This window comes from Scomber scombrus, chromosome 21, assembly GCF_963691925.1.
Source record: "Scomber scombrus chromosome 21, fScoSco1.1, whole genome shotgun sequence".
Taxonomy (NCBI): Eukaryota; Metazoa; Chordata; class Actinopteri; order Scombriformes; family Scombridae; genus Scomber; species Scomber scombrus.
In genome coordinates, this window is record NC_084990.1 from 15,966,971 (window position 1) to 15,993,671 (window position 26,701).

The window sequence follows — 26,701 nt, forward strand, 5'->3', positions numbered from 1 at the left end:
ACAATAGCAACAACTGTTCCTGGATGCCGATTGCTGTTAGTTTGATTTGGAATCGTATCGAGAAACTTCAGAAGAAAAGGTCAGCGCAATTTCACAACTTGGTGGAAGTAACAAGAATCTCCAATACAAAGAACAAGAAATTCATTGAAGCTGACAAAACAACAGTAATGAATAGTTGGAACTGTGGAGTACTGTACAGCTAGCCAGACATCTCTTTACCAACACTGCCTGTTGCAAAACCTCGCCTGTCTTAGCATGTTGGGAACTGTCCCACAGAAACATTTTAGGAAAAAAAAAATCATTGAATAATTTCCCAAACCAGGACTTTACTGCACAGCTAAACAAAAGCCTTCTTGGTGGAGGGAAAGCCAAGTGAACAATAGAGTAAAACACACATGCCAGAATATATTTTTTTAATATATATAGTTTTTAATAAGTAGAGAGAGACTTTTCTTTTAAACAGGAACTCATTCATTTAAGGAATACTCTGTATATGCTGTAGTATGCTTGGATTCAATGGTGTCCAACACTTGAAGAAAAATAAATTGTCTTCATATATATATACACATATATATATATATATATATATATATATATATATATATATATATATATATATATATATATACACGTATATAAAACTCCAGCAGCATAATCCATTTCTCAGTTATTCATGTGTATGTTCAGTATGTTCCAAACAATGGGACGCTTCACCACTAAATCACCAAATATGATTCCAGCGGAGGTTTGAGGAGAAACTATGAGTGTTTGAACATGCTGAACAAATGGATCAACAGATTGAGAAGTGGATTAAGCTGACAGAGTGGCTTGAGAAGTTTCTATGGATGTTTTGATACTTTGTTTTTGGCTGTGAGTCTGGTTATCCATTGGAATCCATTGTAAGTGTCATGAATCATAGCTCACTACAGCTACTGTCCTCGTTGAAGGAGCAAGGTACAAACCTTTCAAAACTACACCCAGAAAGAATTTTATACTCAAAAGAGTTTGGTCTAGTATTCTTTAAGTGTTGCATGAACAAAACAGCTGCTTAATAGCATTGTCACGCAATTTAACACATCGAATTTAAACCTGTTGCTCCTGATGAGGAACTCCCTTGAACCATAAGAAACACCAAATCACTGAAGCCACTGAAAATCTGTGCGTATCTCTTCAGTGAGCCTGGCTGGTTACGCTGTGTGGCACCGAGGAGAGTGGGTGTGATAAACTGCCAAGAGTTACGCTGAAAACGCTGCCTCAAGTAGGTCAGCGCGACTCAGAGAGATAATCAAGGCCATTTTGACCCCTTCTGTGTGAGGTGTAAGTGGGTCAAATGCAACAGTCAGCTGTTGCAACTCTATCACGCAGGGTGCTGCGAGACACTCGTCATACTGTCAAACCCCATTCCGTTAGTTTAAGACGTGGCAGGGTGCCCGTCTGCACCCACCAATGCAGGAATCAAACCTCTATCTGCCCCCCCCCAACCCCCACCGTCTGCCTCCCAGGGGTGAAATAATGTGAAGTTGCTCTCAGCAGCAGCTACAGCAGATCCACCTTCCTTCTTGTCACTGAATACACCCCCTGCAAACACAACCCTCTTTAACTGTTGTCTCCTCCTTTTGACAGCTCACAGCTTCGCAGATCTGTCCTATTCACAGCAGTGAAGTCTCCCCCTCCCATGTCTAAAATGCCACCAGCATTTCAACCAGGCTAACTCCAGCAATGTCCCTGCTTATTCCTCACTCTTCACTGCACAGAAAAAAGGGGGACCCATGTGTCTAGAAACGAATCTGCAACAGCAGAACAAAGGCGAAGGCGATACAGGGCAGCCTTAATCTCTGCACTACTGAAGCCAGCAGCTATTTTAAAGCTCTTTCTCTGTGTCTCTCTATCCCTCCCACCTTCCTCTCTTCTCTGTAACATTCTTCCTCTCTCCCCCCCTCTCCCTCCCTCTTTCCCCTCGTTTCCCTTGGTGTCTCAGGGCAGCAGCTTCTCTCTGTTTTCCTCTCCTCTCTCCCTGCGTGTCCAGTGACTGACTGCACAATACACATCAATTATTCATGGCTGCTCTCTCTGTTTCGCAGGCAAAACCAATCACAGATGGAGTCATTGCTAATGGGCTCCTGCTGTACTTGCCACTGGCTTCTTTGCACTCAAGCAACAAATACCCCAGAGACAATGAGAGGGAAAAGAGGGATAAGCTGTAAAAAAAAAAAAAGAAGGAAAAAAAAGAAGAAAAAAAAAAGAAACTTCATAAGGTACTAACAGCCACAAGGAGCAGAGGAGGACGCACGTTTGTGGTCAGAGAAGAAGAAAGGTACGTAGCGCCACAAATAATTTAGCAAAATTAGGAGCCGGCTTCTGCAGCAGTAAAGGGTTAAAGACAGGGAGGGGGGAGGGGGGAGGGGGGGAGACAGATACAGAGAAAGGTGGGAGGACAGGCAGAGAGGGAGAGAGAGAACCAAATGCTTATCTCCTCACCTCGGATGTATGCAGCTGTTATTGATGTATCTTCTTTTTCTGTCTAGTGATCCATTGCTTGCTCTCCCAATACACACATCACACAGAAGCAGCCACAGCCACTTCGCCAGAAGGGAGACAGGGAGGGGAGGGAGGGGAGGGGAGGGGAGGAGGGAGGGAGGAGAGGAGAGGAGAGGAAAAAAAATGCAGGCAGCTCACATTTCAAACTTGCAAAGGGGGGTGGTGCCTAATGTGCTAGACAGCCTGTATCTTGGCCCGGGTCCAGAGCAACGAGTAAAAGAAGCCTCAATCAATTCATTTAAAGCAACATTTGTTGCAAGGGAGATGCTGCAGAAAAGTGGCGATAGAAATGGTTCAGGTGGGTACATTAAGCAGTGATTTCAGACCCCAAACCTTGCCTTTGCATACAGTTGACTTAATCCATCAAAATAGTCATTGTAATTAAGGGGCATGGAAGAAGAAGAAGAGGAGGAGGAGGACAAGGAGGAGGAAGAGGAGGAGGAGGCTGGGTATTGTGGCTTCCTGATGTGCAGAGGGTTGGAATCAGGGAAGGAGGGGCCAATTAGACCACATTTGTCTTTCAGAGCACATGGGCCCGGGTAAGCTTTTGGATAAATAATTACACACCTATAAAACATGTAAACTGTGGCTAGACACACCACCTGAGGCAGTCTGGAGCATCTATTGTCATCCGCAAATAAAAATACTTGTGCTCACCAGCAGCGAGTCAATTCAAGTGTCAAATTAGTGCAACTGATCTGTGGCTTAAACACAGTAATAAACATTTAATTAGAGACATGAGGTACAATGTAAATTCATTGTGATATGCAAACACCGGATTCTTTTGCACTGCAAATTACAGAGCCATATGGAGTGGCAGAAGATGCTACCAATCACCTCCCGCTTCCATAGACATAATAACTGCTGCAACTACAAGCAAGGAAGGTCAGAAATGCTCAACAGCTCCTATCTCTGGTCTCTCCTGTCCGTATTTGCTCTCCTGGTATTTACTATCAGCTAAGTGCACGGTGGGTGACTTTCAGCCCGGCACCCTTACTGCGAGTTAACACATCAATCACGGCTGGCTGGAAGATTTCACTTGACCATGCAGTGTAAAACACAGAAATTGTCCAAAGTGGACAGAGTGTAGATTTGTAGCCTCTGTGACAAGAGTCAGGCGCACATACTTCCATAAGCCTTTAACCTCGGTCCATCTGTACAATCCAATATGTTGCAGCCAAGCTTTGTTCAAATCCTCAGAACTTTATTGTAAATTCAAGTGGAGACCCAGAAGCTTCCAAAGAAGAAATGTACTGCACTGATATTTTGGAGAAATGGGTATAAGCTATTACACAAGACAGCTACAGTAGAATATTTGCATTTCATGTAGTGGAGCTGGCATAAATATGCGACATCTCGGTTTTGAATAGAGTGACTAATGAGAGGATACAAAATATTGGAAATATAAAGAATATACATGAGAAGGTGTCTTACTGTTACAATTTTTTGTTTAAAGAAATAATCCAGCGATTAAGATTTTTTAAGATCCTATCTGTTGCATTTCATAACGCTCTCTCTATCTCTGTTTTCTGTCTCTCTGCACTTTCAAACTGCAAAATAAAGGCTGTTTTTGTGGTGGACTTTTAAACTTGTAAATAATAGTACAGACCCATTATGATTGTAATGTTTGAAGGAATGTGTATGGTACTCCATCACAGAAGATTTTGTTTTGACAGACTTAATACAGACGTATACGTTTACATTGTGGGTGAAGCAAGTAAACACTCATCCTTAGACTGGGTTTCAGTTCTTGGATGAAAATAATAGCAGACACCACCTGTGGAACCATGGCTGCTTCATCACTCTCTGAAATAAAGCTTACATCCAATTCTGTGTAAAAATCTGCATTTAAATCTGATTAGTTAATGTTTGTTTATTTCTTACAACCTTCAATTTAATCTGACTGTCTGACACAGTCTCGGCCACCAACAGTGTTTTCAGACTTCTGTGTCATTCTCTATTTAGGAAAAGCCACAGCTAAACTATATGTTGAAGCACACTGAGTGGAGAGACAGACAGAAAAAAACATTTTGGTGTGGAAAGCTCTGGGGAGGGAAATTACAGCTTTAGAGGCCAATGTGTGTGTATCCGACCCCTGTATTGTGTGCAAAATCGCAGACCTTTCCACACATGACAACATGTCTGACCTCTGTGTCTTAAGCACCACTTCACTGAAAGGCACCATAAAAAGCCGCTGTATGATCTGTACTTAAAACTACAGTTTAGAGGGAAATTTATATTAGATTTGCACTCTAGCATACTAAAGACTTTAACCACTTCAGTGGAAGAGTAAAAGCTTCACCGCACACTTGAAAAATGTTCATCTTAACCTTAAGAGTCTTTTTTTTCTAGAGAGAGAATTTCTGTGAGGTCTAAGTGTGGAATTTCTTTCTTACTAAAATAAAGTGTTTAAGGACAGTGTGTATAATATGTTGAGCCTTCTTCTCAAACGTGTCATTTTTGGTCGTATAAACTTGATATTATCTTGACTGACTGTTAAGATGAATGTTCTGTATAGATTTATGGTATGAAGCTGTTGTCTTATCTTTATCTACAAGTGCAAACAAATGTAACATCCCCTCTTCAACTGGATCCTGCACTTCATGCATGAACTGATTAGAAAAAACTGTTTCTATAGTCACTGTTAAAACTCCCACTGCCAAAACAAGATGAAACAACGGACAAAAACTGTGTTGCTTAGATATTTGAATCATGCTGACACTGTTAACTACAACCCACATTATCTAATGATCAAATGGCCCTACGTGTGTAAAACGAGTGTAGAGACAAACTAGCCTGACAGAGCAAAGCTGAAGCCCAACTAATTATCTGCTGAATAGCCGGTTTACCAGGCGTTTGTTACATGAGAGAATGAACGGCTCGAGGAGCTGAAAAACTTCGACTGGTGCCCCCTCTTATGAGTTGGTGCCTCCTTTCACTCTTTAGAGCAGAGGAATTCCAAGAGCTTGCTCAGGCGCAAACGATCGGGAATGTGCCACTCTGACCCGCTCGGACGAAAAAACGTGATTAAGCGTTTTGTCGACACTCTCGAACGAGACTGAACCACTGCAGTTGAGCAGGAGGGGTGTGACACGGATGAAACAGGCTTGTAATATAACCTGTGATGGTCAGAGCAAGAGGGGAGGCCCTAATGAGTTTATCCACACCGAGAGAGTGATCTCCTTACTTTGATGTCACCGAAGCTCCACCTGCTTGGCTTTGCCCTGTGGTAAGACAGTCCAAGTAATCACAGATTAATAGAGCAGGCTAATCTCATTCACAAAGAGGTCACTACTAGCAGACAGATGCCCCTCCCCCAGCTCTTTCTGTGCATTGTGGGCCGCTTGCAAAAAGGCAAAAAAAAGAAGAAAAAAAACTGTCCAATCCCCCTGAGTACATCTATTAAAGTCGTACAATCACCAAACCACACAGTGTGCAGAGTTTTCCTTTTCTAGTCAGCTGTAGACAAGCAATTAAGTTGATTCCAAGTTACAAGAAACAGGATCTAAACCTCTGACCTGCTCACTTTGCTTTAATTCAGATACTGTAACTGATTAAATCAATAGGAGGTAATAATGAAGTTTTTCCTGCGGCAAGAAGATACATACTGGTGGTGTCATTATGATCAAGGTGTATTTCTTTGAGTATTGCACTTTAAGCGTTTAAAGTTAACAAGCTAAAGTCTGAAACTGTTGGAGGCACTTCATGATGAATTCATTTGTCAAAGCCACGATCTGTTTCAGCTGTAAGTTGGCTGTGAACATTGATTTTCTACTGCTGAAATCAGCTCTGCCCTCCCCTCAGCACAATTTCCCCCCTCAATCTTCTCCCATGTTCGGAATAGGAATTTAGATGACATAACAGAAATGTAATAGCTCGATCACGCTGTGTGTCCGAGCCAAGACATCTCGACGACAAGTTAGGCCTGGTTAAAATGGGACACCAAATCTGATTTACTTATTAGCGCTCATCCATTGACCTAATGTCCTCTGTGGCAGACAGAACCGCTCAGATATCTGGCTTTTTTACCCCTCCCACTTTCAACATAGATTTTCAGAGCAGATTACAAGACGCATGATGTGACTGAGCCGGCCAGTGGTTATGAAAACAAGATTTGGCTTCAAATGCTCCCAGGACACTTTTTTCTTTTAAGAAAAACTCCCAGGGTTTGGGCTGTACAAGCCAGAGATAAGTAAAAAACATGAGGTGGAACAGTTTCTCTCGGAACAAAAAAAACCTTGTCACGCAACAAATGGCAGACTGTCGTATTTATGACTAAACTGAGAATTTGAAAAGGACTTTCTGCTCTGAGCAGAAATTGGAAGTTCAGCTTGGATTACATCCAAGAAAACTGGCAGCTTTGGCTAAGTGAATTTTTGTCAAAGCAACATCATGCAGGGGACACAGTATTCAATTAAAACTTCACTTCTTCCCATGTACTCCTACACAGAACTGATCTTGCTTTTCAGATTTGTTCCTTGCTTCTAATAAGCTCCTCAGTGAACGGCAGACACTGACTCGTCTGTCTCTGGTGTTGGATGGCTGACCTGCTGCCACCATCCTGGCCACATCATGTGACTCCCTCCCTTCCCCCGTCGCTCGGCAACGGCCCTGCTGGATGTCGGGGAGTGGGTCCTACCCCTGGGGCCCTGGGGGGAGTGTCGTTTAAGAGCTATCTCCCTGGCTGCCAGAGAGGGCTTTCTTTCCTTAACAACCTCCTCAACTGGGGCCTCCACTCTAGAGCTTCTGGGAGCTTTGCTGGAGAATGCAGAGGCTCTACAGTGGTGTCCATTGACTCTCTCTCTCTCTACAGGCCTCTCCTCTCAAAATATCCATGCACATACAGGTACATAATTGTCCATGAAATGCACTTTGGGATGCTGCCTAGACTCGAGTACTCGCCGCTTTCCAAATGACTACTGTTGCACGAAATTATTCAGACAGAGAATCAATTGGCAATCTTATCTAAGCCCGTAAAGTAGGGTCTGAGATTTGATTTAGCATTAAGTAGAATTAGAACATTTGGCGGTGCAAGTTAATTGCTGACAGTGATTCCTCTCCTGTGGCTGACACAAGAGTGACATCGCATGATTTGAAGCCTAATATAACATATTACATATGAAACCATGAACGCCATAAATCAGAAAAAGCAAACAAAGTGAAAATTTGAACAACATGTGGGTCTGACTTTCATGTCCTGGTCGACTTAAAGCAGCTCAGCAGAGAGGCCGAGCGCACAGAAGCAATTGCACAACCCCGCTTTCCTCGTAACCCAAGACAGGTGGAAACCACAAATCAAGAACTGTAAAGGAGCACAAAATATTCCTGTTATCTACAGAGCTGCTGACAGCCTATACGTCTTCATTCCCACCCTGGCTCAGCATGCTTTTTTTTTACCAGCTTGATAACAACATTTAGCAGTCTACATCTGTCCAAATAATCCATCACTGTACCGAGATGACAGTGCTGTATGAAAACAGGAACTAATCATCACTGATACAGTTTTTTGTCGCGCGTGACAAATGGAACATTTTGCTGTCTGCACTTTGTCTAAAAACTCCAGTGGAGAAAACAAATCGAGATGTGGTTCTGTGAGATGTGACATGAAAAAGTGAAAGTTTATGAGTACAGTAGCAGTCAAAAGGTTGGAGACACTTTCTCATTTAAGTACGAAGGCATGTCCAAACTTTTGACTGGTACTATATATTATAGGGTAATGCTCAGTTATTGAGTGATATTGGAAAAGGTATTTTGCTATATTAAAAACAAAAGCAAAAAGATATGGTTGGACTATATATCGTGCAGAAAATCATATAAAAATATAATTTAATGCCTACAATGAACAAATAAATCATTTGTACAAGCAACTTAAAAGGTCAGGCATAAAATTAACCATGGAGCGACCAATGGATGTACTCAAAATGGTGTTTAACACAGCCAGGTGTACTTTTTCTGTAGTACCAGGCTCTTCTGTTGTCTAGTAGCAATGGGTGGGTATCATGAAATGCTGCCAAGAATGCAGACAGGAACTTTGAGCCCGTTCAGGCCAGCATGGCCAGATGGCCTGAGACGGCGGTTGAGAAAACTCTGGTCTTACCTGCTGATTTTGGAGTGAACTTGTCCCTGTTGGCAGCGCACACAGCCAGGAGCCGGTAGCCCAGGTCCAAGTCGTAGCCCTGCTGTGCTGCTACGCGGCTGACCACCTGAACACGACGACACAAACCCAACTCAGTCAGGACAATGGCTGATATTCATTATGGTCCAAAGTTAATTTCGACAGGATCTTTGTGAGATAAAGCATTTTTGTATTGTTAATTCTTGGAAAACCTTAGCATATCCGTGACATCATGTGAATATTACTATACATATAGGTCAATATTAAAGATAATAAAGATGTAATAATACAAATTTAAATACATTTTTGAAAAGGATGCTAATTAATTACTTGACTTACTTGACCAAAACACTATCTGTTATTTTAAAGGTCACAGAAATGGCACTTCCGTTATCAGATAAATGACAGTAGTTATAACTACAAAGTGCTCACATACCTTTGCCAACGCTACACACATTTAAATATTTTATTATCTGAACAGAAAACATTTTTTAATCTACATCTGAATGAACATCTATTTTGAAATCATAGAAATCATTTTTACATATGCACAAGAAACTTCATCAATTCTTCTTGTTTCATCTCAAATTTGTTTTTATCTTACCAAATGATATAGAAATCTGCGACCAAGATTTTCAGAGGTCCTACTAGCTAACAAACAGATAAATAATCAGGAATAATACATCATGTCTAGGGCTAATGCAGTAATCTTGGTCTGAAATGGGTATTCATTTTTAATTCATCCACAGATTAGTTAACAATTCAATACAGCTCCAAACTGGTGGTTAAATTCATTCAAGGACTGAGCATTTGCCCTGATTCTGACTGTTATATAAGGGTGTCGTTTGGCAGCAAGGTCCGGTTCAACTTAAAGGATAAAGTCAGAACATGTTTATGAGTTCCATGTGAGTTGGAGAACAGCAAGGTGAAGAGAAAATGTGGCCTCTAGTACTGTGACGCTGACTGAGAGGAAACATTAAGAGCAACATCAACATGCCACAGGACGTGATGTAAATCGCCCTTATGTAGCAAACGTTGCCTCGAGTTACCATCGCCATTATGAGCTCAAAGAGACACGCTGAAGACATTTAGTCCTTCAGGACATACTAAGGCCTGTGCGGACCACCGTGCATCACTAGAGATGGATTCTTCCCTCTCCCTGACTTTTTTCATAGCTGCAATCCTGCTGTCACACTCCGAAGTTCAACTCAAGCCCCGAGGTAGTACAGCTGAACACTGCTCCCTGCACCATGTCATTATCTTCAGTAAGTATAGTCTTGACGTGACACCAAAACAAAGTATGTATATCTTGCCTTTATTTATAGGAATCCCCCCATTAAGAAGAAGATATATGAGTATAGGCTGTCTAATTAGAATCTAAACCCGTGAGGGACATTTTCCTAACTGGTAATTCTAGTTTAAGAAGTTACAACAAGTAGTTCTAATTTCAGGACCTTAATTGTGCACAGCCGGTGGAGTTGTGGCGGACTGTCAACCATAAGCCAAACATGTGCCTTTACATACAACACATATATTATTCATGGGTTTAAAGTTTTAAAATATTTGTCTTTTCAGCTTAGTTTAGTTTGAGTTAATGACTTGAAAGAAGACACATATTTGTCTGCTTCTTTATAACTGATGGCTACAGTTTTGATGGGGAGGTTGTAACACATGCAGAGGTGCATACAAAATTTGTAGTGTTTTACTTTGGTTTGTTTTTGAGATAAGCAAAGACATATTGTTTAATATACTGTATGTGTGGGATATTAGTGTGACAGCCAGCCATGCAATCTAGTTTTAAGACTTTTTTTTGTATCAGTTCTGGATGAAAACATCACACCAAGACAAATCGTGGCAAAGTTACCTTGAAACAATAATTAAATGAAAGTGGTGCTTGAGAATAACCTAAGATAACAAAACAATTGAATCATTCAAAAATAAGATATAATGGCTGAATTATTGTCTTATTAACTCCTGAAATGAGTTCAATTAAAAGATAAATATGTTTCAAGCACCCTTATCTATTAAGTTGTTGTAGTAAGTTTTTTATATTGAGACATTTAAATTAGTTTTAAAGTCAGATATGCCTCATAATGGCCTGGGTTTTATACTCAACACAAGCAAGAAATCTTATTGAGTCATTTTTGCCACCTGTCTGACATCACCAAATGCCAACGTTGAGTCAGCAGTGACATACAAACATGAAGTGTTTACCATTACAGTCTGAGACGGGTTAATTTCACAATCACATCGCTCCATCCCAGTGTGGTTCAGGCTAAGGTCTATACAAGCCATAAACTAAAAGGAAAAGCCTTGAGATTTTCACGGCAGGAAACAAATTGAATTGGTGAAATGGAGGAAAAGGCACCTGCTGCTGCACATTAAAGCAGTAACACAAACAATCACTTGAATGGGGAGGGCGGGTGAGGAGGGGTGTCACAGCGGTTTCACTGTGATGCTTGAGTACAAATCTCTTGCCTGGTGTAACTGCACTCGCTTGGTGGGGTTACAAATTGCACCCAACAGGAGCTATGCGTATCTCTTATCTACCGCTGGAGGCTGTATGGAAATGAGCACGTTAAAGCACAGTATGGCCCATGGTGACAGGTGAGTGACTCATCCGCAGTCCATCCGTTTCTCTGCTGTACCTAACTGTCTATCCTTTATCTTCTGGCCCCAAATTTTTAGAGGATGGGGGGTAATTCGTTCCCATAGAACGTCTCCTCTCTGCATTGACACATAATAATTCAGAATACTAAAAAATGCATCTTGAGCGTCAAACACTTCCAATCTTGAAATGTTGCTCTGAAAAGTCTCAAAAACCTAAAGAAACTTCTCATAAGCACTATGACTGTCCATCTGTATATCTGTTATGTTCCAAATATTAAGAAGTTGTGTATTCAGCCTTCTATATGTCTCAAATGGGGATATTATGCCAAAAATATACAAAATGTGGCTAAATAGATGTGCTGCTAGTGAGGTTAGCTGTTTATCTTTGTTGCATATAAACCAGTGACATTTGCCCATATTGGTCATTAATATACAACAGCTACACATGCGAGCAATAAACATAAGTTTCCATGTTTGGAGTTTAGAAGTCTGTGAAGAACTTGGACGGTGAAGTGGTAAAGTAGGAGTGCTTAGAGAAGTTTGTAGAGAAGTTTTATAGACATTTTGATACTTTTTTGAATCCATGCTCTCAGGAATAAGCTACAAACATTTCAGAGCCACCTTTCAACCCTACAGTGTTTGGTTAGTGTTTGATACACAAAAGAGGTTTCTTGTGGGTTATTTCTTCAAAAATGTTGTTCTGAACTTGAGATTGAAAGAGACTCTTCAGGATACAAGAGAGTATTTGCCACTTTTGTCAGTTTGCTGCAGCACTGTAGACAAACAGCTCTTCCTTCTATATCTGATTACATCCAATTTCACCAAAATCTTTTCTTTGTTTATGGTATACTTCTCAAAACAGTCAAGTCTTTTTTTTTCAACCATCATGGGATGCTCATTATTCAATTAATCAAAAGCCCCTAGGCATTTAAGTAGGGGAATTAATAGCTTTGAAACCATATTTCCTTACAAGCACTGATTGCTTTGTGGTTTGAGGACATTATTGCGCTCGTCCTTTCATTGTTCCAGTGTGTTGATTTCATGAGCACAAACTGTAACTGAAGTCACTGAAAGGTGACTGAATCTCAGTCATTTTTACAGCGTGTAAATACTTTTCATTTTCCAGCGACCTCAGTGAAGATCAGGCAGCTAAACATTACTTCTCTCCTATGCCTAAGGGAGTTGCGGAAAGAGCCAATGCAGCAGTTGTTTCAGCAGCCCTTTCCTTGTCCTTGAACCCTTGAGTGTGAGACTGTTCTATGGATGAGGGTGGGGGAGTAGGCCGTGACTGCCGACTTACCGTTAGGCATCCCATCAGGCTTTGTTCGAAGGGGCGCTGGAAGGCTCGTGGGTCGCCACACCAGTCCAACAGCTCTGTTGCTGCTGTTTGGAAATTTGCTGGATTTTGTAAGTGCTAGAGGGAAAAAAGGAAAGATTTGGAATACATTAGAGTCTAGTACCATTGAAAGGTCACCGATAAAACAAAAAAACTAAAACAAATAGAGATTACATTATCAGATATATGTATTTATTTCTTTGTGGATTATGGATTTCTATAGTGATAGAAGGGTCTGGAGGACTGGTTTGATTTTATTCAATCACTGAGTGTGAGCTATGTAAAGAAAATGTTATTTTACAATAATAATAGTAAAATTTAAAACAAATTATCATAGAGCCAATGGTCCTAAAACCAAAATAAATTGCTAATATCTGACTACAATATCTACATAGCATGATTTGTGGTTGGACTACCTGCTTAGTTTTCTGCTCTTCTGAACCCGTATAAGAACCCGTATATGGAAAAAGAGGGCTTGGTAATAAGTGAGAAAATCTTTATCAAAGTTGTCACCAAAATGAGGGCTGTGCCAACAAAATGTTGAATAATTAAAAGCATTCAGGGTGCCTTAAAAGAAAACAGCATTTTTTTACGACCACATTTCCTGAAAAATTTGCTTATCACACTCTACTTATGTTGTGGGTTTAAAGTATTAATGCACAGAGCTGAAGGGGTATGTCCCCATTAGACTCAGACACATGCTTCCACTTCGCTCTCCCCAGGTTTCTGTAACACAACGCCTCGCTACTGAGTGCAATAAATCTCCCTATATGGCTGCATGAATAGCCGAGGAAGCCCTTATTTTACCAGTCGGCCCTGAGCTGTGCTGTGACTTTATCTGACAACAGGCTCCTTGACCTACAGGCACCCCTTTATGGCATTCATTCCCCTCCTGGAGCCAGCAGCCCACTCACTAACCCTGTTGTCTGTCTTGTTGTACAGCAGCAAAGAAAACTAAAAAATGGACCTCTCTGGGTCACCAGCTCGGGCACACTGTTGGTCATTTCTTCTCTAAAAGCTTTCAATCCTCAATATGAATCACTTTATATACAGAAGAGCAGACGCAGCACCTCCACTCTGCAGTAATCTGTTGGCTTTGCGACGATTATGCACACAAGCCTCTGTAGTGCACTTGTACAAACCAGGAACAAATGGACTCCCACTACATGGCTTCAAAGGTAAATAGAGAGGTTTGTCAGCTTAAAGTGAATAGCTGCCTTTTTAACACGTCTGTGCGCTTTGATTTCGCTGTCAGAAGGAAAAGGAGAAGAGGAAGTGACAGCAGTACAGTCACTGCCTTGCAGTGCTTTTTTCTTGTTTGCTCTTTAGGGGGCAGCAGAGGTCAGGATTTGATAAGGCAGCTTTCATATCAATTTACAAAGCTGGCGTTTGACAAGGGCCGGATGAAACCAGTCTTGTTCATTTTATGCGCTGTCCGAGATTGTTTCCCACTCGCCCGACATGTCTTTGTTGGGGGAGAGTAGGACAGGACGTGGTGGTGTTGCTGAGCATGAAAATCCTACTGGTGGATAAAGTCTCCTGTCTCCAGAAACACACACATCCACAGATGCTAAATTTAGATAAGTCTGGAAGCTAGACAACATACGCAATCAGCGCACCAAGGATGGAGGGAGGCGGGTGGAGGGATGGGGGGTATGTAGAGGGGAGGGGGAAAAAAACACACCACCACTTGGGCTTGAAGTGATTACTGTTCTTTGCACTCAGAACAATTGGTCCCACCAGTGTGACTGTCACACGGAGAGCTTGGCAGTGCCACGCCACAGATGTTACCCCTTCTCCAGCCAAAACCCACCAATCAAACCAAACTAGTGGCCAAGAGACCCCTCACTCCCCCATATCCTCATCCCCTGGGAGAGAATGATCCTCCAATACTTACACCCCAGTTAAAGCTCGGCCCAGTTCGAGGGAAACAAAGACAAACGCGACTAGCGCTGTCCTGAGAATACAGCTTTCAACAGATACAATCATCCTCTGTAGTCACGTCTGGAAACAACTTGATCTGCACATCTGCAACTAAACTGAATGTGACAGCGCACGCGATCTGGCAAAGACTCCCTTTCCTTTCAAAATCACAGCTTTTGGTTTTGCTGCTGCTGTTGTTCTACATTCAGTGACGCCCCAGAGCAACCGAAAACATATTAATGGAGACAATTAACCCTGGAAAGAAGACAGCGGCAGACAAAAACAGCTGCATAGCCGGTACAGTAGTACAGAGAGCTTTGTCTTCCAGTTTATCTTGAAATATTGATGCTTACAGTCTGAGGAAGTGCTCCTGCAGTGAGGGGAGAGTTCATAGTTTCCGCCAAACCTCTGTTCATATCACTGAGTGGAGAGTCTGTCAGCACACTGGCTTCCCCACCGTGAAGGGAAAAATACTGTCTCTAAAATAGATACCAGCAGTATCAAGCAGCCCAATCATCTCCCAAAGTGCTCACAACGGTGCAATTCCAGGACACCAGAGGAAAAGAAAGTGCCGCTGAGAAACTGTGTGTTGAGGGTGAAGTCTGATAACTCTTTTTATGTATCGCTTTTTAAACATCCTCATCTGTTAGGAGGTTAAACAAGTTAACATATCTTTTTCGCTGTATCGCTTTTTAAAAAAGTGACAGATGCGTTCCTCTGAGGCGTTTCGCTTCCTCAACAATCAGCATGAGGAAACAAACAAACAGCATTGTCAGCATTGTTTATTTTTTCCAATTATGAATGTAAGAATAGGTATCCATATATACCATATATTAGATATTCCAGTGTAGACTAACTGTCCCAAATCCCAACACATTCCATTTAAAATGATACAAAACAAGGAAATACAGGAGTATCGTGTATTTGAGAAGCTGGGACCAGTTTTGCATTTATTCCCTGACTTAAAAGATTAGCTGAGCATCAAAAAATTTTCAGCTACTTTTCTAACAGTTAATTTACCCTGGTAATGGTTTCAGCACTACATAGAACAATTCAGTTTATAAGATGTCAAAAAAACGAGTAGATGATTGAGGTAAGTTGTTGTGATTAACCTCTAGACCTACTTTTTCACACTCATGTCAGACAATGCAGACACATCTAACGGACCTTAATACATTTTAAGTGTCGGAATTAATGTCTGAGAGTGGAAAATTGCCATGTTTTCATATTTTATGAAGTGTTTGGTTAAGTTATTGTTTAAAAGTATGATTAATGCAATTTCACAACAACACAATAATTTAAAACTTACCACTGTAATGATTTCTGATTTAACTTTCAACCCTGTGATTCAATCAGGCCGACGGATTCCAATTTCCTCCACTTTATCATTGTGCCCAGCAGTAATTTATCATTTCAGCAACAAAATCAATTTGTTCCCCTGTCCGCTGTACTGGCTGGGAGTATTTAGACAGACATGTCACATCTTCCACAAAACAACAACACAATGGTGGAGGCTTCATTTATATTCCTGCTCCACGTCCGCACAGCCTTCAAGATGCCAAATTTCAGCATGTGCACACTTTCAATTAAAGCAAACAGCTGGATTGGTTTACAATATTTCCTTAATTATTTTAATGACTTGGATATTGGACAATGGGGAGCAAGGGGAGAAGATAGTGAGTTAATTGTTCTGATCTCCCCTGATGATCATCTTTGTGTGCGGGGAGGAGAATAGACGGCCGGCTGAATGGGCTCACTGCTGGTCTAATTGGCAGGACATAAATGGTATTTATTATGCGGGCCTTCCAAACCCTGATTGTCTGCGGCACAAAGCTGCCTCTATTAGCAGGGTGCTGGCTCTTACTGGTTGGTTTGAAATGACCCGGCGCTTAACCATTTATTAGATGGACTGGAGGTCTCCTTGTATGCCATGGAGCTCTCTAATTGGCATGTTTACCCATGTGCTGCTTCCCCCAGCCGCTAACATTGGGACATGTTTGTTTAAATTTTTGCCTTGTAGGGTTAATACATTTAACCTCCTGACATTAGACTCTTGTGTTGTCCTGTTCTGTGAACTTCATAGAATAATCCACTAGCTATTAGCAATGTGATCATACAGTGCATTAACAGAATTCAATTTCACCCTGTATTACTAAAGAGGGAGTGGATATTGAGTATTTAATATGCTGCTGAGAAGAATGTAACCAGACTAAAGACTCAGAAAGAGAGTCTGTTTACCTCTCTCCACCTTATTACTCAAGAACATCATAGCTTGTCTCTACACATAGGGGCTTCCCTCTGTTTGCTCCATAAACACTTGCCCTGTCTCTCAATGTGCCTCACCTTGTCTCTTTCTCAGTAATAGCCGGGAACTCCCTGCCAAGGGTAAAACAATTTGCCACGTCCGCACTTGTGTTAAAGTGCAAGCCCCACACATTGTCCCAAAGGCCTTCTGATGTACTTTTCAGGACGTGGACCTCAGCACAGAGACCAGAAAACAAAACAGGCCGTCAGTTAAGAAAAAAGATCAAAGGGAGAACACCCTGTAGCCCGGGGTTACGCAACTATGTCTGTTTAATACTGCCAGAGATTCGTCTTGCAGTGAATGGTGGGGAGGAGAGAACAAAAGGACTTGCTGGGAGTCAGCAATAGAGGGATAGAGATGGGGGATGATGGGGGAGGGAGGGGAGCCCTTGCACTTTGACCTCACTCTCTAACCTGAGTCACACCAAAGCCCTGATAATGGGACTGAACAGATTAGTCACTTACTGTGGCCAAACAGACAGACTCAGGTGCATGTCTGTATGTATGTGTGTGTGAACAAGCACAAACTTCAAATCAACAGTGTTAGTTTCCTACTTTTTTCAGCAAATGGCCACATATAATGTATATATAGAAATCCAACAAATTGAAATGGAATTTAAAGTCCCCCTCCACTCAAAAATGTGTTTTGTTTATGTTATAGACACATTTATCTTCTGAAAGTATAAAGTTTCTCTGTGCTAATTGAAAATCTGATTTTAAGGAGGTGATCCTATTATATCATGATTTGTGACATCACAAATCACATAGAAGCCAATCCTGGTCCAATATTTGCTTTACACAAGTATGATGTGGAAACTTGAAGCCTTCAGTATACATACACTGAGAATCAACTTTACAGAAGTAGGAGACATCTTGTACCCAGCAGGAAAACCATTGAAATGACAAATACTTGCATATTCATAGATTCAGGGGTTTTTTAATGAGGGAGAAAGAATATAAAAAGGACAAAAATTATTGTTCCAAGCACAGGCTTTTTATATGCATTAATACATGTCTGCAGGGGGTCTTTAAACATTTGCCTGTCAACTTCTGTTGCCAACCAACATAATACTCTTCTCATTGCAACATAAACTGCACTCTTATACTCACTATGATGCACTTCAGCCATTGCCACACAGCTCATCTGAAAGCTATGCATTCAATTGCCCCAATACAGCTGTCACCACCACATCTGTCCATACTGAATTTCATGAGCCCACCTCCACCCCAGCATCCACCTGTAAGCTCTGCGTCTATGCTCTCCAACAGTCACTCCCCACTCCTTGCTATCCTGAGCTTGGGGCTTTCCTGTGGGAAGTGACGAGGTCAGAGCCAAATCCCAACACTGTACCTATTAGACATTGACAGCCATTTAATGGTTGACTGAACTGAAGTAGAGCTAGCAATCCTGCAGTGTATTTTTAACAACATGAACTTATCTTGTGTTTAATTCTGATCGTACAAAAATAACTATAACCATGAGGTTTATGTAATAAATTCAAATGCTGTTTTTCCATTTACAAGTTTAAATGTAAGGGTTGAAGAAGAACATTTCCCAAAATGGAAATACTGTAAACTCTAAAGTACCAATTCTTCAAGATTGTACTTGTAACTTGTGTAAATTAATTTTCCACATCCACCGTGCAGTATGCAGCATATATTTGCCTACGCCAACATTTATGTAGCTTATACATGAGATGTATTGTACATGACAACCTTTTCACCTAATCTAACATAATACAAAGTGACATGATAAATCAGACAACTGATTGACAGCTGGTGTAACCAAAGCACTGCATCTCACCTGTTTGATACACAGCAGACGGTCATTGGTCTGCTGTATGTGTCTGTCCATCGACGGAATCGAGTTCATGTTGATTGTCCCTCTTTGGCGTCTCTCTACCTGCCAGCCATTAAACTGGAGCGTTCTGCAACAGAAACAAAAGACAAGTGTAAAAGCTTACCTCTTCCCAGGGAAGCTGCCAATCCCATCACCACCAGGATATTGCAGTTTACCGTGTGTACGTGTATGTGTGTGTGTGCGTGTGTGTGTGTGTTTGCATGTGTGCGCGGTGCTGTGAGCTGAGCAGGGAGATATTGATTTGGCAGGTGACAAGCACCTCAGAGAGCCCAAAGGATGACATTCCTCTCTGTGACACCCTTAACAAGCCCTGGCGGTTGCCCCAAACGCTGCCATACACCTTCGCAGAGGACACACTGGACGACTTAGAAAGGATGTCTGACCATGTTTAAAGCACCTCAGGGTGAAAATGAACAGAGGTGGAGGGACACACGTGTATACACACACACATTATGTAGAGCCAGCCACCAGTCTGTCAGCATTACTTCAGAAAACTGCAAGAAATCCTTCCATCCTGGCCTGTGAGAACATTAACTTGGCATGTGGTTCTCTGTTTACATTACTTAGCCATTATGTAATCTTTGGTTAACAATTATCTGTACCCTGAGCCCAGACATGCTCTACATTTCATTTTCTCTCCCCTCCTCCCCTCTCCAGCTACATAAGAGTTCCTCTAACAAAACCCCTTACAGCGCACTATTGATTTTGGAGCAGCGGCTTATGGAAAAGCTTTTTTTCTTTTTCTTTTTTTTTGTTCCGAGGGAATAATTTTTCATGGAAGGCAAACAATAGGACTGAGATCTGACATGCTACATAACATTATCACAAGTTAAAAAGTATTACAAGCTACATTAAAGGTTATCAATTCTGCCTGTGGGTGTCTGATTTAATGCCGCATTCAACGTCATATAAATATCATGCTGTGGTTGCTGGCTATAACTCATAGTGACCTGCAGCTTCAAGTGGAGGGGTAAGTGAATAAATAAGCACATATGTGGGTGGTGGTAGTGAGTGCAGAAAAAGGGGTACCCCCTCAATCTTCATCTCCCCATAACTCCCCCTTTATCTCATCCTGTCTCAATCTTTCCCTCTTGCTACTGCAGGGGCATCACTTCCTGCAGCGCATCATCTCTTACTCAAACACTCCCCCCTATCAGTCAGAGCCCCCCCAACCAAAAAAACGTCATCTTTCTCCATTACCATCACACAGTGAGAAATTTCAGTGCACAAAGTACCGGTGAGATGAGGGAGAGAGAGAAAGAGAGAGAGGAGGCAGCATGCTGCACCATACTGATAATGCTCACTTAGGGGTCTCTAGCTGGATTTAACGGCAGGGCCAGTAATCTACTCCACTAGACAGCTAAAGAGCTTTTATGCTACCTATTGGAACTGCTCATGCCTGTACTTGAGAGGAGAGAAGGGCACACAAGAGCATTCCTGTCCATAAATTAGAAGGCTCATAAAAAAAAAAACAGGCATCGGAAGAGTTTTTTTCTATTTCGCTTGTCTTTGCAGATGGAAAGTATTTATTTGTTGACATATTTGTGGACAGACTTTGGAGACTTAAAGGAGGTCTGTACTTGTAAGCTGAACACCTATGTGAGTTGGCAGATTTAAAGGGAGGCTGTAATTAGAAAGTTTTATAAGTATTTACTTTTTTAAATGGTGCAAAAGTGTGGTAACTTGAAATTTGGTTCAATATATGCTTTGTACCTCTCTTGAATACGAAACACCCTGATCTGAACAAACTACCTAGGTAGGGATATTTAAAAAAAAAAAAAAAAAACACATAATAAACAATTTAAATATGTATCATCCACCCTCACCTAGAGAAATTGAATTAAACACTGTTCTGTTTTTCAGCATTCTCAGTGAAGACATCCCACATGTCACACGAGAGGAAGAGCATCACCCTGAGCGATGACATGTGTTCATGCATCGGCTTTATATACATCCCTCTCGTGTTTACTGCTATAACATTCCCCTCAGTCCCCAGTCTGTGCCAGCTGAGCAGAGCTGATCCTTGGCAAGGGCCGCTCCAGACCATTGTGCCCCTCAGCCACCAGCAGGTGTCTCCCTGGCCCTTCAAAGGCCTGGCTATCAGCACAAAGAAGGCGGAGCAGTGTTGCTTTAAGCCTTTACAAGCTCAACAAATCCTCAGCTGCTGCTTCCTAACAGGGCCCACTCAGCCCGGCACTGCCTGTCTGACCTTGTGGTTATTGATGAGCGAGTCGACCTGCTCCCTCAGTCTCTGTTCTCTCCTGCCCTTTCCTTCACTTTCTACCTATTTCTCTCTCTCTCCATGTCATCTCTCGTACCTCCAAGAGTGAGTTAAAATGATTGGAAAGAAAGAGGCTTGGGTGCTACTCACCATGTCTGCTCCCCCCCCCCCCCCTTCTTAAACACACATCGTGGTAACACTTCTGACCTCCTCACACTGTAAAGCCTGTGCCCATATATTTACACTGATTTTCTTCCTGTAATAATTTTTAAAAAGTATGAGTTGACAGTGCTGTGGAGTAATTTAATTTTCAGATATTCGCTTGTTTTAATTAAACACTAGTCCTTTGTTAAATCTTTAATGACTAACAAGACCCAAATTAAAGATTAAGCCCGGGATGGTGCTGAGATATAACAACAGATGCAATTACCAGCCTTCCCCTAAATGTTATCATTTATTAATTTCTCTGCGCCATCACCTTGAGTGAACTTATTTGCCTTGATTCAGCTAGTTACCCCAGAAATCCTGCTGCACGCCTTTGTGTGCGTGAGGGGAAATTGATGCCGATACATGGGTTACTTGAGCTTAATTTAGTGCAAATTGCATGGCAGGCGTTACACAACAAGTTGAGAGCTGTAGATTCCTGCACAACAAAAGACACATGGGGGGGGGGGTGGAGAGTGGGAGGGGATGAGGGAGACCCGCTTTCCGTCCCTATTCAAGGGGGAGCTAAAATATATGTATTGAGTGGGAGCTGTAATAAAACGAAACGGGTGAGGAGATGCAGGCTGGGAACAAATATGAAAGGCAGTGGAGTATGGCGGCAAGGCGATGGAGCACCACCGGAGGATTGGATGAAATTATCTCTTTATAATCAGGGGGCTTCTGCATGGCTGCCTCCTCCATTGCCCAGTGACAGATGAGGCCTACCTCTTCAAATGGGCTTTTCACAGTGCTATCAGCCCACCTCTAGGGTAAAACAATGTTTTTCTTCCCCCCTGTGCCACCACTTTAAAGGCTTTGTTTCCACACGGCACCCCGCAGAGGACAGGATTGTCTCCCGTCAGGCAGGGTCCATGTATGTCTCATTACGTGATCATGTTACATAAGTGTACCTTGAAAAAGACTGCAGATTTAATTTGATGACAAAACTGTGCAACGGTGGAGCGGTGGGGACTGCAAGATGGTGATGCTAAACAATGTTAAATGAAGACGCTAAAGCAGAGCATTAGCTCTAGTAAGTAAGTGGGATTTCTTTTTGAAATGTCACAACTGCACAGTTTGAAATCTAAACATTATTCCAGACACTCAAAACCCAATCCTGCACCTTCAAAGAGAGTTTCTAGCCTGGTAATGTAACAGAGACGGGTTGTGCGCCTCTGCTCTGCAGGATAAAACAGTCAGAGGGGGAGAAGAGTAGACAATGATTAGCTTTATCCCACCATCACAGCAGAACAAATGGATCACGAACCCTCGCCGCTTTACACAGTCTCTCAGCTGAGCTGTCAAGGCGTAGGGAAGTGGTAAACAGATTTAATTTATTCATATAAATGGCTTGTGAACCAAAACAATCAGGCTACTTTGGGGCTGGGCACTGTGTCGTTACAGGGTATTTGCAGTATAAAACAACTTGGGTATTATTTGTGGGTTAGAAGTTTTAGCAAGTGCTTTCATATGTTATGATAACACTGAACTCATCAAGTACATGCTGAGATCTGGGAACATGGGGACATTTCTGCAGCAAAAACATCATTTGGAGGTAAAATAAAAAGTGAATGCACACAAAAGTGGGTAATAATCCCCTATTTTACAAGAAAAACTATACCTATGTACAGGAGGTCAAAGTTGAACAAGGAAGTCAGTCTGTCAAATGTGATAGGGGTTTACATCTGACAGTTATCTGTTCATCTGCTTGCCTGTGTTCTTCTTTTAGCGATGTTGCTATGTTTCCACATCTCAACACTGAGTGCTGAGTAGTTTAAAGTAGTAGTTGAACATTAAAAGAAATGACATTATCCTTTAAGGGGATAAAAAGACACATTTGCTGCCTCAAGAGGGCCCGAGTATTCAATGATGTAGGTAGGCAGGGAGTTTTCGGATGGCTGCAGACAGAGAGGCTGTGCTGGCCATCATCCCGACCCCACACACACTCGCTGTGCGCACACACACACACACACACACACACACACACACACACACACACACACACACACACACACACACACACACACACACACACACACACACACACACACACACACACAGACACACCTTCTCACCTTCCCTTGAGTGCTGGACCAGCATCATGATACCATAACAACACCCTCAGTCACTCCTAATGTGCTTTACAACAACATTACAGGCAGGGTGTTACACCTCTGCAGAGCTGTGTGAAACACCCCCCTCAACACACACACACACACACACACACACACACACACACACACACACACACACACACACACACACACACACACACACACACACACACACACACACACACCTCACTAATCGAAAGCTCAAAGTACTGCTGACACTATTAAAATGGAACAAGGTGGCCTGAATGGAGAAATCAGCATCACTCTTGCACCTTGTGGGGACACGTTGAGATGCGCAGCTCAAGGTGATCGAGTCCCCTCGTGTCGTCTATTGTAGGTGAATTAGGCAATAAAGGACTAATCTGCGCCATCATTGAATAGAGCTCGGCTGTTTGCAGCACTTGCTTAAGGGCGATAAAGATGAGGGAGGAGGAGGAGGAGGAAGGGGAGGAGGGGTGGAAGCATCTCCTCACCCTCATGATTTTAATGAGCTTTGATTCCAAGATATGTCTTGTTTTCTTCCGACTGTCGGCCGAGGCCGGCGTGAAAGCTCCCCTTTAATTATCTCAACATTGTAGAGGCACCGTTTTCTTGCACTGAGGGAGGGGTGTTTAGTTTGGAGGGGGCAGCTCTAGGACTCCAGGTGTCCGCCTGGTTCTCTGCCTGGTAAGTGGCCAGGCAGGCAGCGAGGACAAAGCTGTGTTTGTTCGATGGAGGAAAAAGCAGAGAGGATGGAAATGTGTACGACTCGGCGCTGCTTCCATTGTTGCTTTACAGAATGTGCCATAATCCCCGGCAGGCTCCATCCAGAGCTGGCACGAAGAATAATATGAGCTGCCTCCTGCCTGTCCCACCTCCCTGCTCTACCTCCCCTCCCCTCAGCCCTTCTCCATCACCTCCTCCTCCCTTCCCCCCATTTCTCTGCTGCACACACATATGGATACACAGCCACTAGAGTGCAGACACACACACACACACACTCGCACCTCCCCACATGTCTCCTTAACAGGCTTGGGAATGGATTTCTTTTATTTAATGTGGTTTGGTCTGCAGCTCCAGCGGCAACCGTGAGCGAGGGCGGGCTCGCAGTTGTGCCACTCACTCACTCACACACACACACATACACACACACACCCAATCCAAGGAGCCCTGCTGCGTTGGTCGCTGTTCACTGATCTCTCCCTCTTCCCCTCTGTCTTTCTCCATCTCCCGTTCTCCCTCCACTCCCTCTCTGTCTCATGCAGACCCACATTCGCTCCCTCCCTCCTTGCCCTCTCAGGTTTTTTTTTTTTTTTCATGACAGCTCACATAAACAAGCCTCCTGGATTCCAGCGGGAACCCAACGTTGAGAACACAGAGATTGTTCAGCCATCAGGCACATCTGCAGTGTGATTAGAAAAGCAAAGGGAGCATGATGGTTGAGGCGGGAGGGAGAGAGGGAGGACGGAGGTGGTCGCTGGTAGCCCCCACAATTGCCACTGCCCCCAGAAGAAGAAGAAGAAGAAAAAACAGAGAGTCTGGGATCATAGAGGGGCCTAAGCAATATCTCCTCTCTATCCAAGTGTAACATTTCACAGAGTCTCTGAGGCCAATTGCTGGCTGCGATACCAAAAAAAAAAGGACAAAGGCAGATGGGGGCCAGTCTCACACACCCTCCACCTCGCCTGGCTCGAAGAGCAAGCAAATGAGTATTGGAGAGGAGATGGTCCTAGCCACATGCAAACATGAGGAGCATCGTAGGGGTTTCTCCCTCCATCTCTCCTATTCTGTTTGCCCTCTGCTACCACCTCCTGCAAACAGCTACTCTTTTAATTTCCTTCCACCCTTGCACTAATAGCAGGGGTGGGGGTTGGGGGTGAGAGGGGGTGGGGGTCAAATCCCCTGGGGCGCTGGAGGCAGCACAGATGAGCCACATGACTGCACGTCACCTCTTAAGAGCCCCATCAAATGCCGAAAAAGCATGGAGCAAACAGCTAGCCAGCTAGCTTCTCTCTGTGTCTGCCAGTGATGCTCTATCAGCTCCACCTCTCGCTGCCAAGCTACCCTCTCCTCTGCAATTCACCAAGAATTTCGGCAGCATGTGATGATGATGATGATGATGATGATGATGAAACCGGCGAGCTGAAGTGTAAACCTGCAGCTATTGTTGCAATATGAGGTGAATTCACACTCAATATCTCACAAAGAAAGCTGTCACTACCACCCTCAGCCCCCTGAAACACTTTCTCTTAAAAATTGCCTTTGATTGTGAGCACAGAGGAAAAGTCAAAGAGGCATTTTATTTCCATTTTGGTGAGTGATATTGTTGCTGTGGAGGTGCCGACACTGCTCCAGACAACTTGTGAGTGTTTTTCTTTTTTTTCTTCCTTTTTTCCTCCTCCCCCCTTTTCTTTTTCGGCTTTCTTTCTTTCCCGCCAGTCTCCTGGTTTATTATGCATTCAGCTCATGTGTCCCTCCTGTGAGTGGCTGTTCATTTTCCACATACCACGCTTAATCCAGCCAGCTAAAACTTTGAAATAGCGGGAGCCACAGACGCAGCCGCTACCCAGGAGGAGCCATTATGAGGTCTGGGAGAGAGAGACTGATAGCGCTTGGGGGAGGAGTGACAGGCGAGCTGCAAGATACATGGGAAGGAATTCAAAGACGGCTGAGAGCAGAACACGAGGGCGAGCATGTTTGTGTGTTTGCTGCCTTGCAAGTGTGTACGGTGTGCAGGCTGTGGTGATAAGTTAGGGGCAGTTGTGTGTGTTTGCTGGCTTGTAGGTGTGTGTGAGTGTGTGTGTGTGTGTGTGTGTGTGTTTGATGGGGTTATTGGTATAGGAAGGGGGATGGAGAACCTCCTTGTCTCCATTGTGAGAGTGACCTTTGGCCTTTTGTGACTTTGAGTGAATGGGAGGAGAGGTTGCAAGGAGTGAGAGGGAAAGATTTTAAATAGTGCATGAGCTCAACCTGCAGACACACTGATGGGCAGCAGCAACATGAGCTTTCTCTGTTTCACCGAAGAAGGCTGTGAAGACATACCATTAAACTGCCTGCACTCATAACAACCTGACAAACCTCTCCATCTTAAAATATCACCATTCCTGTTTTCTCATTATTGATTAACCTATTGATTCGGATTTGCGATTAATCTTTAAAAAAAAGGTCAAAAAGCTGTGTCCATTACAAGTTCCCAGAACCAAAGGTGAAATCCTTACATAGTGTTTTTTGTCCACAGTCGAAAACCAAAAGATTCAGTTTATGATTATATAAAATGAGAAAAGCAGCGAATGTTCAGCATTTTTGCCTGATAAATGACTTTTAAAGCCATTTTTCTTTATGATTAACGTGTCACTATTAGGCTGCTTTACTTGTTTGACTGTGATGTAATTTAATGTATCTATTTTAAAGGATTAAAAATACCCATTTTCATAATGGCATATTGACTGCTGTTTAATTCATTTACATTATCCTTCTGATTTGTATTGTTGATACA

The 26,701-nt window shown here is 42.7% G+C and overlaps 1 protein-coding gene across 2 annotated transcripts in view; it reads right to left on the bottom strand.

The window, feature by feature from the left end:
- LOC134003496 (zinc finger MIZ domain-containing protein 1-like) overlaps positions 1–26,701 on the bottom strand; it is a 110,450-nt gene that overhangs the window by 22,341 nt on the left and 61,408 nt on the right. Inside the window, exons 3-5 of one of the 2 annotated variants that reach the window (XM_062442718.1) lie at positions 18,631–18,754; positions 12,564–12,677; positions 8,636–8,741 (exon numbers count right to left, since the gene is read on the bottom strand). In XM_062442718.1, coding sequence (XP_062298702.1) covers positions 8,636–8,741; positions 12,564–12,677; positions 18,631–18,699 — 289 coding nt within the window. In that variant the 5' untranslated portion in view covers positions 18,700–18,754. Of the gene's footprint in view, positions 1–8,635; positions 8,822–12,563; positions 12,678–18,630; positions 18,755–26,701 lie in introns of those variants that run through there. The other variant, XM_062442719.1, reaches the window with a different exon arrangement.